The following is a 13,907-nucleotide window of genomic DNA, read 5'->3' on the forward strand; positions in this document are numbered from 1 at the left end:
CTGGACCACCAAAAGAAAAATAAATGTCTTAAGCCTTGTACTTTTTTAAAAATAAGTTTTATTAATAAAGTAAAGGCATAGAAACAGTTTATTTGTAGTGCACTCACTGACAATAGTTTTATATAATTAGTTCATTAATTCAATTAATAAAAATACCTTGATATGTTTGGTAATTGTACCTGAATTAATTGAAAATTAATCTGCTACATTTCAGATTAATATATTTGTTTTCCTTAAAAATGTAATTAACAGTAACTTAAACACTTTGCAGTTTGAATGATGTCCTGCATAAACTAAATGACGGAGTATGTTTTTATGTTTCCACTGTTCGATCGTGGCCGCGCCACACACACACACACACACACACACTCACACACACACACACACACACACACACACACAAATATAAGTAAACACTTTACGACTTTTCGATCGCGCCCACACCTCTCTCTCAACATATTCCAGCATTGCAATCTTTACACCGCAGCCTGCTTCAGAGCTTCAGAGCTAAGGCGGAGCTACAGATTAGGTGTCCCTAAGAATCCGCGTATCTAACAGTAGTTCCGCATTACATTAATTAAATTGCACGCAAGTTTTATTTATTTTATACCGTGTATTCTCAGTGTAAATGTATGCACCAAACTGTGACGCCCGTACCATGACGACTTTTGGGGATTGCCTCATAGGGCCGGTTCAAGTAGTGGGGGGCAGAGGGGCTGGGGGGCCAGTCAAAGGGGGGTGGCGGGCCTGAGTCGGCCCGCGGGCCTTAGTTTGGTGACCCCTGTTGTACATGCTTAATACATGTTGACAAATACATGTTTATTAATCTCAAGCTTCAAGACGAGTCATGTCACTTAGCCTGCCAGTTATTGGCTCATTTTGTGTCAGACCTTAATTAGTGATTTTATTACAGCAGCTACAATCAGTCACATTAAATGCAATAAAGAAATAGGCTACATTTAATCTGCATTAAATGCAATAAATACACGAAATAACACAAAGATCTGGGCAACGCGAATATAGGCTATAGGCTATATCTAGACATAATGTATTCATCATGAATATAATATTTCCCTACAGTCTCAAATACCAGACAGGTCGGATTTCTTGAACCAATTGATGTCCGACTCTCAACTCATGCAAAAGTGAGCCGGTTCAGGAGTCGAACATCACTAGTTCAGGATTGGACCACACATTTCGCCCAATCTGTGTTACCAGCAGCAACAGAGCGAATCGGGCTCACATTCAGACTGAGGTGTCACTGGCACCGAGCGGAGCGCTGCTGTCATCCTGAACAAAGGAATGCTCTAACGCACCGTCTCCATGGTGATGCCGAGTATCAGACATATATCATCCATAGGTTGTGCCATGCATTCAAGGAATACGTGAATCGTGTGTGCCAGAAGAAGCCTTTTGCGCCAGTGTGCGCATTTGGAGAGGCGCATCAGCCGTGATCGGACTGCAGCGTCTCTGGATCATCGGACCTTGCTTTTGCATTTTATTTGCTATTTTGTTTCTGGATTTTCTTCTGTGACATATAATGTTGCGCTTCGCGGCTGGCAGGCTGCTTGTCGGATTGATCTTTTTGGGGGTTTTACACAGTTCGGAGGTGTTGCTTCCTGCGAGAGCAATAGATGGTGAGTGGATCAGGATGGCTTTTCATTTGGTACATGTATCATCATCACACAACACCCACAATTCAGCAACTGTTGCCATGCATTTATCCGCCAAATCAAGACGGCCATTCTTTGATGCGTTGATGCTCAGTTTCTGAGCCGAATATAAAATGTCTCCACGTAAAGGACTGTGCACGGTCTTATAATGCATTAGATAACGGGTTACCTTGAAGTAGCAGTGCATGCATCGCATAACCAGCTCAGGAGTGCAGATGCATTGATAATCTGTGGATGAACCATCACAGCGCACATGCCCAGAATACAACACGACACATGCAACTTTTACACATCAGCTTTGCGTGTTGCACCAGACAACATGTTACTGACGATTTACAGATGCGAATAGGATTGGATTGTTGAGTTTTGTAGAGGTCCAGTCCTCCTTGAATGAAGGAGCTTGTTTGTTCAGTGGTGTTGTGTTGAATCAGAACAGCTCTCATGAGTAGGCTGTGTGTGTGTGTGTGTGTGTGTGCATCTGCAGTCCAGCAGGCCCTCTCCATCAATAAACTATACATGTGTTTGTGAAGAGTGGCGGTGTCTGGACTGAATGCATGATGGATTGTTTGCGCCTTCACTGAAAGCTTTGCAGTCTGTCTTTTGCTCATTATGTTTAGCATGCATGCAGTCTGTAGTGAAGTCTAAAGCTGAAGTGCATTGAGCAATCTAGTATGCTCTCCTCATGAGGAATAATCTAGAACTCACTGAATCACACTGTCATCTTGTCAAGGTGTATTCAGTGCTAGATGCTGGACTGAAGTCAACATACTGTATTGTATAATGTGTGTGCGCAACAAGTCATCTAATAAGTAAACTGCTTTGTGTGCAAGTACATCCATAACTCTGGAAACAACTACACACTTGTTTCGCTCTGCGAATGAGGACGTAGCACAGACTTCTTTGTTTTAACATAAAGCTCCGGATAATTACAGACTGTCCCTGAAACAAAAGGAATACTTTACTCTTTTTAACAATGAAAAAAATAACACACTTTATACATTACATTGACATTGAGGAGGACGTATCAAGGCAGGTTTTGACAGATTGCATTTATGTTTGTCCACTAAGCCTCTTCACACACATGCTAACCTACACACACACATGGTTGATTACATGGCCTTGTCATTAAGAATGGAGTAATAGTTTATTTCTTTATTTCTTATTTCCATGTTTCTCACAGGCTGCAGTGTGCAGTTTAAATGGCTATGATAATAACCCATCATTTTCTCACAATGGCGTCTCCCGCAGTATAGGATATGCATTCGGAGTGAGCTGAACGCCTTCATGTCCAGTTCTGGTGTTAATGAAGAGCCTCTATCAGAGAAGCACACAGAAGCTCGCTGTTTTCTCCTGGGTCTTTTGAGGTGACTCTCACTGCCGTGTCCCTCTTAAAGCAACCTCCAAATATTAAACCAGGATTTACAATACCAGAATATGGTCCTACACACAGCATGCCCTGAGATGACATGATGATGATCAATTGTCACCATGCTTCAATTTTCCCCATGTGTCAGGTTCAAAATCTGTCAACAGCCTTACTAAACTTGAAAAATTATAATATCATGCAAAAGTTCATTTATTTCAGTAATTCAAATTAAAAGGTGAAACTAATATATTATATAGACTCAATACATGCAAAGTGAGATATTTCAAGCCTTTATTTGTTATAATTTTGATGATTATGGCTTACAGCTTATGAAAACCTTTTCACAATATTCTAATTTTGAATTTGGGGTTTTCATAATCTGTGAGTCATAATCATCAACATTATAACAAATAAAGGCTTGAAATATCTCACTTTGCATGTAATGAGTCTATATAATATATTAGTTTCACCTTTTAAGTTGAATTACTGAAATAAATGAACTTTTGCACGATATTCTAATTTTTCGAGTTTCAAATGTATATTTTTAAAGAATTTCGAGTGCAAAAGTTTGGCATTTGGGTGAAGTTGCAGTGTGCAATGGTAAAATACGATATCCCAGTGCAACTAAAAGAAAAGTCCTCTGAAAAGTGCAACACTGTGACTGTAAGACTGTCTAAACTTCCCGAACAGCTCAACAACACCAACATTGGCTCAAGCTTGAGTTTGGGGCAGGACCGTCTGTTTGAGTCTCAGCAGATGGGGACCTTTTAGAAAACAGTTATTTCTTGCAGTTACACTTGGTGACGTTAGTGGTGCAGAAATCGCACATAATTGGTCATTTCAACAATTTAGTGTACAGTACAGTTGCTCTTATTAAAAGTGTTTTATGTATATTTTGCAATTATATATAGGCCATGCTCTCAGGTCCACCAGAACCGCTACGTTTATCCTGACCAATATGACTTTATAGTGGTTGTATTTAGTTGTAAATAAGAAGATAGACCCAAAAGTGACAGTTCTGATGATAACTATAATGATAACTATTGGCATCCACACTAATGGATGATAACTTAGTTTATAATCGCTGCAGTTTCGTCGTCTGCCTCTTTAAATGCTCAAGCCTTTTAAAGTCAAGTCACAAACTACCTTGTAACCAATCAGATCAACGTGTGGGCGGGCTTTAGCATATCATTAACTGCCCTGAAGCAGTGAAGTTTCAAGAGAAGCCAGGTTATCCAAGTATATTTTTCTGTTGATATAACATCAGGTACATTTAGCAATATAGCTGGTGAATTATGTATAGTGTATATATTACAATGTTATGATAAACTATATGCTTTTCTCCACTGACATTCTGATTTGTTCAAAGCGTTTCTAAGAATACAGATTTTTGTAACATTAGCATCACATTATTTGCTGTTTTATAACGTAGTCAAGCCATTTTAAAAGGCTAATATTAATTACCGTTATGTGTCCGACATTGTAGAGAGCGATACATAAAACGCATTACTATTCGGATACATTGACTTGTAGACGAGCCTGTATAATTCAGTCTTCACTTCTTCTGAATCAGTTCTGTTCAAACATACATGGATGAATTAAACCAGTATTTCCACTTGCCATCATGTAGCGTTTACTACAGTAAACTTGAGTGAGTTGATTAGGTATTTTGAGCTGAGTGAGTGGAGGCGGAGACTAATTTGCATATTCATGTATCCGCGTATACTAAATGAAGCGAGGGTGTAGAGTTACATTCAAGCTATTTTAAGGCATGAAGAAATTGTTTTCACAGGTAAAAACTTTTAATATGTAATTTTTTTATTAAAGATGAATTCTAAGGGATAAAATGATGGAATCTTTAATCATTCTCTAATCTTTTTTGTTTTGTTTATTGTTTTTATCAACTGGAAAAAACACTCTGAAAGTGGTTCCAATGATATAGTTCTTCTGCGTCAGGATCGTTATAGTTGTGCTGTGTATTCTTGGTGGATGTCCTTGATGTGAACTGGCCTTTCTCATCTAACCTTGTATGGCTTTTTGTATTATAATTACAATGAATGGCAATGTCCAAATATCCGGAAGCCATTTGTGTGATTTTTGTGTGAGAAAACGACCAAGTGACTAAGATATAAAGACACAATTTTACTGTTGTGCTTGGGTTGAACAAACTTCCTCTTGAGTCCATTCAGCCAGTAGTGTGTGTGCAACCGATGTCTTTATATTTCCTGACAGGTAACCTGCCCCCTGAGGGTTTGACATTTCAAGAGTTTGAACTGATGGGGAACTCTTAAGGAGAGCTGAAGAGATATGAGATACGTACTGTATGTAGCACAGGAAAGACAGAGAGAGAGAGAGAGAGAGAGAGAGAGAGAGAGAGAGATGGAGAGAGGAGGAAATAAACAGTTGAGACGGACGAGTGTGTTCCCCACCCCCAACCTCACGTCTCCTTCACTCAACTGTGAAACACATCTGGATCGGGAAAGGTCATTTGTTTGGAAGTATGCATGAGGAGAGGGTGGAGAGGAGGGTGGATATTCTCTCAATTTGTTTTTAACAAGATGTTTGGTGGAGAAACTTGCGTCAGCTTTCCCAGAAATGTTAAATATCAAAGACAGAAAGGAAGTAACATGGATGGGAAAGGGGTGTATATGAGCTAAAGTAAGATGACAGGAGAAAGACTGCTCTTCCCCATCCGCCCCGTTGGCTATGTGGATAATGTTGCATGATGTGCTTGTGCTTTAATGATCTTAACTAGGTAATTTGTTTCGGTTTGTGATTAGGCTGCCTTGTTTGTTCTAACGGTTTAAAGCTTGTCCAAAAATGGGAAATCTGTCATCACTTACTCAATTTGTATGACTGTTTTTTGTAAACTTAAAAGGAGAAATTTTAAAGACTGTTCGCTTTGATCTTTTTCATACAACAACAGCACCAGGGGCTTCAAACTACAGAAATGACAAAAAGCACTACAAAATTATCAGAAACTAAAATTATTTTATGGGTTCACATGTACTTTTTGCATAAATGCAAACTAGGGCTGCACGATTATGACAAAAATCATAATTGTCGATTATTCCCTTGAAATTGTAATTGCTATTATTAATTATGATTATCAGACTTTACTTTGAATGATGTTTTGAATAGCTTTATACCAGTAGTTCTCCTCGCGTTTGGCCATGGGACCCACATTTTCACATGGTCATCAAGGAGCGACCCACTTTTTTAGAAATTATATATATATACAATACAATACAATGTTGGTATGAGCCACCACAGTCATTTAAAAATATGCAAAATAACCCAAAGTGAAAATAAAGTGGCATTTTGGAGGTTATGGAAACAACAGTTATCATGGTGAATACACAATACTAACATGAACTGTTAATAAAACATGGAAACTGCTCCTGATGAGTAGAATGACCATCAAACCTGCATGCAAATCCTACTCAGCTATTACACGACATAGCCTACCAGTAACGGGATTTATTTGGTATTTTACTTTTATTTCGTGACGTAGGCTACTAATTTACAACGTAACGACGTTCAGATGTTGCATGCTTGTAGTTTCTTTTGCGCTTTATATAGTGAAGCGATATACAGTGCGCTCCGCTGCATTTGCGCGTGCAATTGAGGTGGGCGCTACGAGCACAGCATAAAACGCCTGACAGTAAAAGTCAGTTTTTCGGAGGTGAGAGACTTTTTATTTCAGCTTACACTTACGTCACTGGTAGTTCATATTGTGCTGGGTTCTCTGAAGTGGTCGTGATTCTCCTCTCACAACAATTAGGCTACTCTAAACACACTTCTTAAGCACGCATTCTGCGCAGAATAATGTAAGTGAACTTTTTTTTTTTTTTTTGGTAATCGCGGCTTTTAACGATTACGAAATCGTGGCCTCCATAATCGTAATCGCGATTAGAAATTCGATTAATTGTGCAGCCCTAATGCAAACATTCTTTCAAATATCTTCTTCTGTGTTCCTCTGATAAAATAAAAGTCATACAAGGTTGGAACAACATGAGCGTGAGTAAATGATGATGAACTTTCTTTTTTTTTGGGTGAACTATCCTGCTGAAAACCCTGAAGGCCCCGATAATCTCACGCCAAAGTATTTTGCGTATTTCTTCACTTTACCCCTACACGAAGAACGAAATACATGAGCAGCGATATACTGTTAGCGAACTGCGTGCTTTCCTTTTAATAACAAAATAAACATGCAACAAAATGAGAAAACAGCATTTTTTAAATAAAGCAGAAGAAAGGCTCTGATCAACGTGGGTTTGCATGAGCTCTGCAATTCGGCACTCTAGTAAAGCAACATCATGTTTATTTATAGCACTTTATACAATAGATTGCTTATTTAACATGAAAAACAGTCTCTCGTTTCACGTACACTTCTACTATATAGCAGCTCTCCAGTGTGTTCATGTTCTGAATAGGAGAAATGAACCGGAAAAAAGATTTCCATGTGAAAGAAGGCGGAGCCTATGTGCACACCAACATATCACGTAATTGGCACGGATCGATGGTAGTACAAAGGTGTTTACTAGCCTCAGCAAACTTTTCTGGAACGTTTGCTTCGGCGTGCTGTTTCGAACTCCCAAAATGAACTTTGTTTTGGCCTGATTTTGTTCAAAATGCTGTCACGGCAGATCTTTCTTCGATTTCGCTTTAAGTATACAGAGGCCTTAATCTTGTCTCCTAGCTTTGGCCAAGCCAGTGTTTAGCTGCCTAGCCAGTTCGTCTCCCTGTCAGACCAGTTGAAAAATGCCCAGAATCTCTTTAAATCAGCCACCAGACCAGTCCGATGAGGCTGGGAGACCAACTAAGAGCAGCAAACCAGTTTAAACCAGTTTAAGATGTTTTTATTCCTTAAAAAATGAGCAAGGCACTCTACACTTGGTCAGTTCTGTGACGGCCATCTCAGCCCATAGACAGTGTTTGCCATCTTTAACGTGTTAGTGAGGGTGAAGACTGTTTTACCAGTGTTCATGACAACAGAGCTGTTCTTGGAGCTCGCAGGGCTGGAAACATTGAGCTCACAGGGCCATAGCTGTCACATTACTCAGACGCTCGCTCGGCCGCCAGCAGGCTCAGATGGAGGAAACCAGACTGAAGGAAGAGCCGAGGGAGCTTTCACGCAGTGAGACGTGAACGGTGAAGAGTTTGAGAATCGGATTTGTTGGTGCAGAGACAGTGCATTTACATGCAAACCCGATTATTCAATTTGGTAATGTAAATGCATGAACCCGTTTTCCTTTATCGGAGTAAAGTCAAAAATGGCTTAAGCATATAAACCAATTGACCCAGCTAGATGTTGGCCCATTACGTAAGGGTCAATGCCCGACGAGGTGTCCATTATCAGGTATTAATGCGTCGTACGGTTGCCTCCGCCGAAGTCCGTTAATACCTGACAATGGACACCTCGAAGGGCATTAGCCCGCTTATACCATGTTCACTTGCCAAATAACACATTTTTAAAACATTCGTTTATATTTTAATCAGTTTTACAATCGAAATCTAACGGTTTTAGACCTCCTTTACTAGGTGTCCTACATCTCTTTTTAATGGACACCCTGCAGCCAATCAGAATCGAGTATTCACCCAGACCATGGTATAAGGCACGTTTAGAGCACCTTAACCTGTGTTCTGTCAGCTTATTGAAGTGTCTGGCGATGTGACAGGAAAGTGTCTTTAAAGGGCCGTCACATTAGCTACATTTTGTGGGCAAAAAAAGTCTATTGCCAATAGCGGAGCAATGTACAAGACACTTTCAAACCAAGCAGCTTTCTGTTGGAGCCAGCGGCAAATTCGCTTAACCAACTTACCCATTTGCATTGGGTTTAAATCCAAAATATTGCCAAAAAGGCGATTTTACATTTCGCTTTGAAACCAAATCTTCAGCCATCATCTCATAACGTGATAAATGAAATCTTGAAACTCCTGCCACGGTGGGCAAGAGATGTAACTGGTGAATTAGAGACGGTAAAAGTGATTGGGTTCAATATCATTGGTCTTAAAAAGTGGGTGGGTCTCGTCACACCGACACTGGTTCTGACGCCCATGGGAAAATGAGAATGTTTCCCATTATTGTTATGTTATCCCAATGTTACCCCCCCCCCCCCTGATGCTTTTGGTAGACATGTTGTGAACGCAGTTTACTTGCTTTGTCATATAAACCGGGACAACGAGTTAATTCAAGTAGCTGATTTATCTGTGTTATCAGTGTATTGGTGTGCATGTAAATGTGCTCAGTGAAAGAATACAAGTGTTCCTGAGGTTCGAGGAAAGGCCTGCATTTCTTCTGTTGGGTCGTTGTAGGGGGTATCGATTCCTCAAAGTACCTCTGATTGGAAAGAGCAAACACACAGCAGTTGCTTTGGTAACATCCAGTTTACAAATGCTGGTTGTTCTTACCCTGTTGTTTGTGGTGGATCTCATTCATTTTTCACCTAATTGAAATGTTAAAGGATAATTCCGGTATTTAACACCTTGAGTCTATATTGTAGTTTGTTTTGGATGAACAAGAGTGGTGGTGGACAACATTTTTTTGACAATGGTTCCTCTCTCGAGTTTTTGACTATAAAAGAATTGGCCATGGACCCATTTAACATTGGAGTCAATGGGCATGTCCGAAAATGTCAAATGTCAAAATGTCAATGTCAACAACCTTTAACATTAGTTTTCAAAACTGTGCAACTCACCGAGTGATTAGTGATGTTAGTTGATGTTCCAGAAACAAAAAGTGTTGCGAAATACAGTTTCTGTCGTGTTTTATTCGTAATTTTCGAGCACTCAGTCCTTCAACAGAATTCAATGGGATTTTACAAAATGACGAATAAAACACGACAGAAACTGTATTTCGCAACACTTTTTGTTTCTGGAACATCAACTAACATCACTAATCACTCGGTGAGTTGCACAGTTTTGAAAACTAATGTTAAAGGTTGTTGACATTGACATTTTGACATTTGACATTTTCGGACATGCACATTGACTCCAATGTTAAATGGGTCCATGGCCAATTCTTTTATAGTCAAAAACTCGAGAGAGGAACCATTGTCAAAAAAATGTTGTCCACCACCACTCTTGTTCATCCAAAACAAACTACAATATAGACTCAAGGTGTTAAATACCGGAATTATCCTTTAAGTTGAAAAAAAAAAAGATTGATTTATTTAAAATGTTTGAAATGTCCTAGTTTTGAACTGATATTGTAATTGTGGAGATATATATCCATTGCAATGATAGTTATACAGGCTATTGCATTACCCAGAATGCAACGCGTCTGCCTCTATACCTGAAGTTCAATGCTTGAATCAGTTGCATTTTTAATTCGGCTTTGTGTTTGCTTTATTGTTTGAATGCACAGCACCATGAAATCATATTATATTTCCAATGTGATGTTAGGTAATTGACTTGATCATTCAAATGTATGTAATTAAGCTAAAAGAATATCCAGTTCAGAAACTTCAAAACTCGAAGGTTTAAAGTGTTTGTGTGAAGTCTGCCGCCAGTGAATAGTTGCCATGCTTGACTAGACTAGACTGTTGTGTAAATGTGTGTGAGACGGCCTTTATATACAGTACCTCACTAAACAAGTCTGAGACTCTACAGTGTTTATACAGTGGATATTAAGTTTGGTAAACGTTTGTAAAGTTTTAAAACTGAAAACCCTGACGTGTTATGGATATGGATGCACAATTTCCTTTTCACAAATAGTAAATTATATAAGAGACTTGACCAAATCAATAGCATACAATAACCGTCTAACTAAGAAATCTGTCACGACTCATGCACGTTCAATTGACTTTTACCTTTATAGTGGAAAATTTACAATAAAAAGTTTATCAAGAATGTTTTAAAGAGTTTGAACTTTTAAGATGAATTGGAAAATTAACAGATAACCATTAGATAAAAAATGTTTAGGTCTTTGATTCTAAACGAGTGTTAACTTCAGATATCCTGAGAACATGTGGCCAAACTTTCTCAGACTCATTGAACAATGACAGATGTGAGTCTTCTGTCATATCGGTCATGTGTGATTTTGGCCCATTTGGCTTTGGATTTGAGTGTGTTTATGTTGGCCTTTCTTATTTTACTCTTAATGTAAACTCGACCTTGTGATTGGGATTATTGTCCTGCTGACATATTTTTTTTCCAGACTTCCAGAGATTGACAGGTGTCCTGTATTTGGTTATTTTTGAGGACTGCGATGCTTTATGAAAACGTCTCATACATGCCCGATCTCCTTAAAGAACCTGACATAATCATTGGTACTGGATCACGGCTATATTTGTTAGTAATTTTAATAACTTACACAGGAACATAATTTGAAACTATCTTATAACTTACACTCTTTGCATTTTAAGAAAACACATTTCACATTCATTCATTAGCATTACATCAATGACTATTTGGGGAGATTCTGACCATTTCTGAACCTAATTTAATAAACAGACATAAAATCATCAGCAACCACATTGCTAATAATGTTTTTTGGCAATAACACATAAGGAGAACCTATGCTTTTATATTTCACATGTTGATCTTTCCTTAGTGTGTAATGTTGCTCATGAAAAGCTCCAGTTCTTCTCTATATCAGCGTCAGTGTTTCTGAACTCCTGAAACGCCTCCAATGTAGTCTTGAGTTTCTTCCGGGAACGAACACGTCACAATATTCCTCATTATAATAATTCATACGCAGAATAAAGGGGCGGGGCCTGGTTGAGTTAGTTAGTAGTGTGTTAAACTGGCGGTTATGGTAAGGGGCGGGACATTTCCCAAACACACTCAAAGCGCTCGACCAATCACAACACACTGCTCCAGCCGACCAATCAGAGCACAGTGTGCTTTTCAGAAGGAGGGGCTTCATAGAGACAGGAAGTAAACAGTAACTGTTTCTCAATGTCAATGATACTTCCTTGGCAGGACTGGTCCTTCCAAGTTTTTTTCTTCAGAGGCTAAGCGAGGCTAATCTTTAGCATTCGGAGAACACGTAAATGGATCAGGCTAGCAAGTGCACGTCATTGCGTCAGTGAAAAGGTCCATCTTTCGGGTGCTATTGATTTGGTTGCTGTACAGCAATTGAACTCAAGTGGACATCTGAAAATCTCTGAAAAAAAAAAAAAAAAAAAAAAATCTAATCAAATCTTGTTTTTCATGCCAAGAGCAATAAAAACACATAGGGAAAAAAAATCCTGACTGAGGTTATCATAATTCAGGCATGAAAGGGTTAAAATTTGCATAAACAATTATTTCCATGCTTTTCTCCACCCTTGTACTTGGTTTTTAAATTGTCCCACTTTTTTGAACAAGATAGCAAAGCTGCGCGCATAGGATTGTGGGTGATTTGGGAGCGCGAAGGATACACATGTGCATCCTTTCCTGTATATGAGAAATTTTCCGAACGAAGGATTTGAAATTCCGAGGATCCTCGACATTGGAACAATCCTTCGACGGATGTCGATGACGAACCATCCTCGAAATTCCAGCTTCCGAGGATCCTTCCTTGACACTGAGAAACAGTGCGAGCGTTACTGACAGACTGGGAAGAGAGGAGCCGCAACAATGGAGAATATGAGGAAAAATAATGTGTGTCCAATTTATACTTTAATATTTACTAAAACCTTGAGAAATCTTGAGACGTCTGCATTCTTTTCCGTTCTGTTGCTCCTCGTCAAGCTGCTTTTGAAGGAAGAGAGCGTCCTGTGCAAAGCCTGCTGTCGTTCAGTGTGGTTTGGCATGATGCGTTTCCTGTAGTAGCAGCTGGTTCTGCGCTGACATTACTCTCACAGAAACATGAAGGTGGTTCAGCTCATCAGTAAACAACTATTTTTATATATAATTAATTGTACTAAATGAAATATAAAATTTACAAAAATATACAAATGTATATAACTTAGAAGGAATACTTACATTTCCCAATCTAGAGTCAAAGTTAACAAGCCATGAAATTGAAATCAAACATATTCAGCGGGAAATGCAGGGAAATCTTGAAACACGTGCATGTCATTTACAGTCAGTTATCAGTCACTTTATGGACTGTATTTATTACTGAAAAGTACTGAACATTTAAAATAAGAGCCCATATAGTATATGTAACCCCAGATTGTTTGTATTACAACACTATTTTTCAGGTGTTCAATAAAAGTTAGCCACTATCAACAGCGTATAGCTTAAATTTGTCGACTGAAAATAATTTAAATTAAATTTCTGACAGCGTTCTGGAACGTTTAAAAGCAGAAATCTTTCATTTTGAGGTAGGACTACTTTTCTTGGCTGCTGTTTTTAAGGAGTCTGCTCCATATAAACACTTACTTTCTGATATCCTTGTGCATATATCATTCAAAATGTTATGCGGTCATGACAATGAAATTCAAAGATTGTATGTAAGGTCAGAAAGTGATTCCATCAAACTAGTCTCATGTTAAAACATATATGTTGTTGAATACCTTTGGGTCACAACAGTGTGTATTGAATGTGTAATGTATTGGTTTATTTACTTCAGCAAACTATTATTAAAATTATTATCTCTACACTGTCAGAAACAAAATGAAAATATACCCTTAGCTTGCCTCTAAGGCCTCTAATTATTTAATATATTTCAGCTCTTTAAACAAGTTCAATATATCCCCATATTAATGTCTTTGCTCTTAAATTGCTTTAAATAATCCTTTTCAGACATAAAAAAAGCCATGTGCAATGAACATGAGCAGTTTTGAATCACTCAAACAGATGGACTATGATTAAAGAGAAAGTCAAATGAAACAACTGTGTTTAATCTGTACGCATCTAATCTAATGATCTTTGGCAGACTTAATGCCCTAATAAAAAGCACATTAAATGTTACTTCATTTTATATTGCCAGC

The 13,907-nt window shown here is 38.5% G+C and overlaps 1 protein-coding gene across 4 annotated transcripts in view; it reads left to right on the forward strand.

The window, feature by feature from the left end:
- The first annotated feature begins 1,241 nt into the window (after nucleotides 1–1,241).
- The window catches only part of lrp1aa (low density lipoprotein receptor-related protein 1Aa), a 187,818-nt gene continuing 175,152 nt past the window's right edge, over nucleotides 1,242–13,907 (forward strand). For all 4 annotated transcript variants that reach the window (XM_079597544.1, XM_079597546.1, XM_079597545.1 and 1 more), the window contains exon 1: nucleotides 1,242–1,637. In XM_079597544.1, the coding sequence (XP_079453670.1) occupies nucleotides 1,541–1,637 (97 nt within the window). In that variant the 5' untranslated portion in view covers nucleotides 1,242–1,540. The remainder of the gene's footprint in view (nucleotides 1,638–13,907) is intronic.

The sequence above is a fragment of the Phoxinus phoxinus genome (genome assembly GCF_949152265.1).
Source record: "Phoxinus phoxinus genome assembly, chromosome: 22".
NCBI lineage: Eukaryota > Metazoa > Chordata > Actinopteri > Cypriniformes > Leuciscidae > Phoxinus > Phoxinus phoxinus.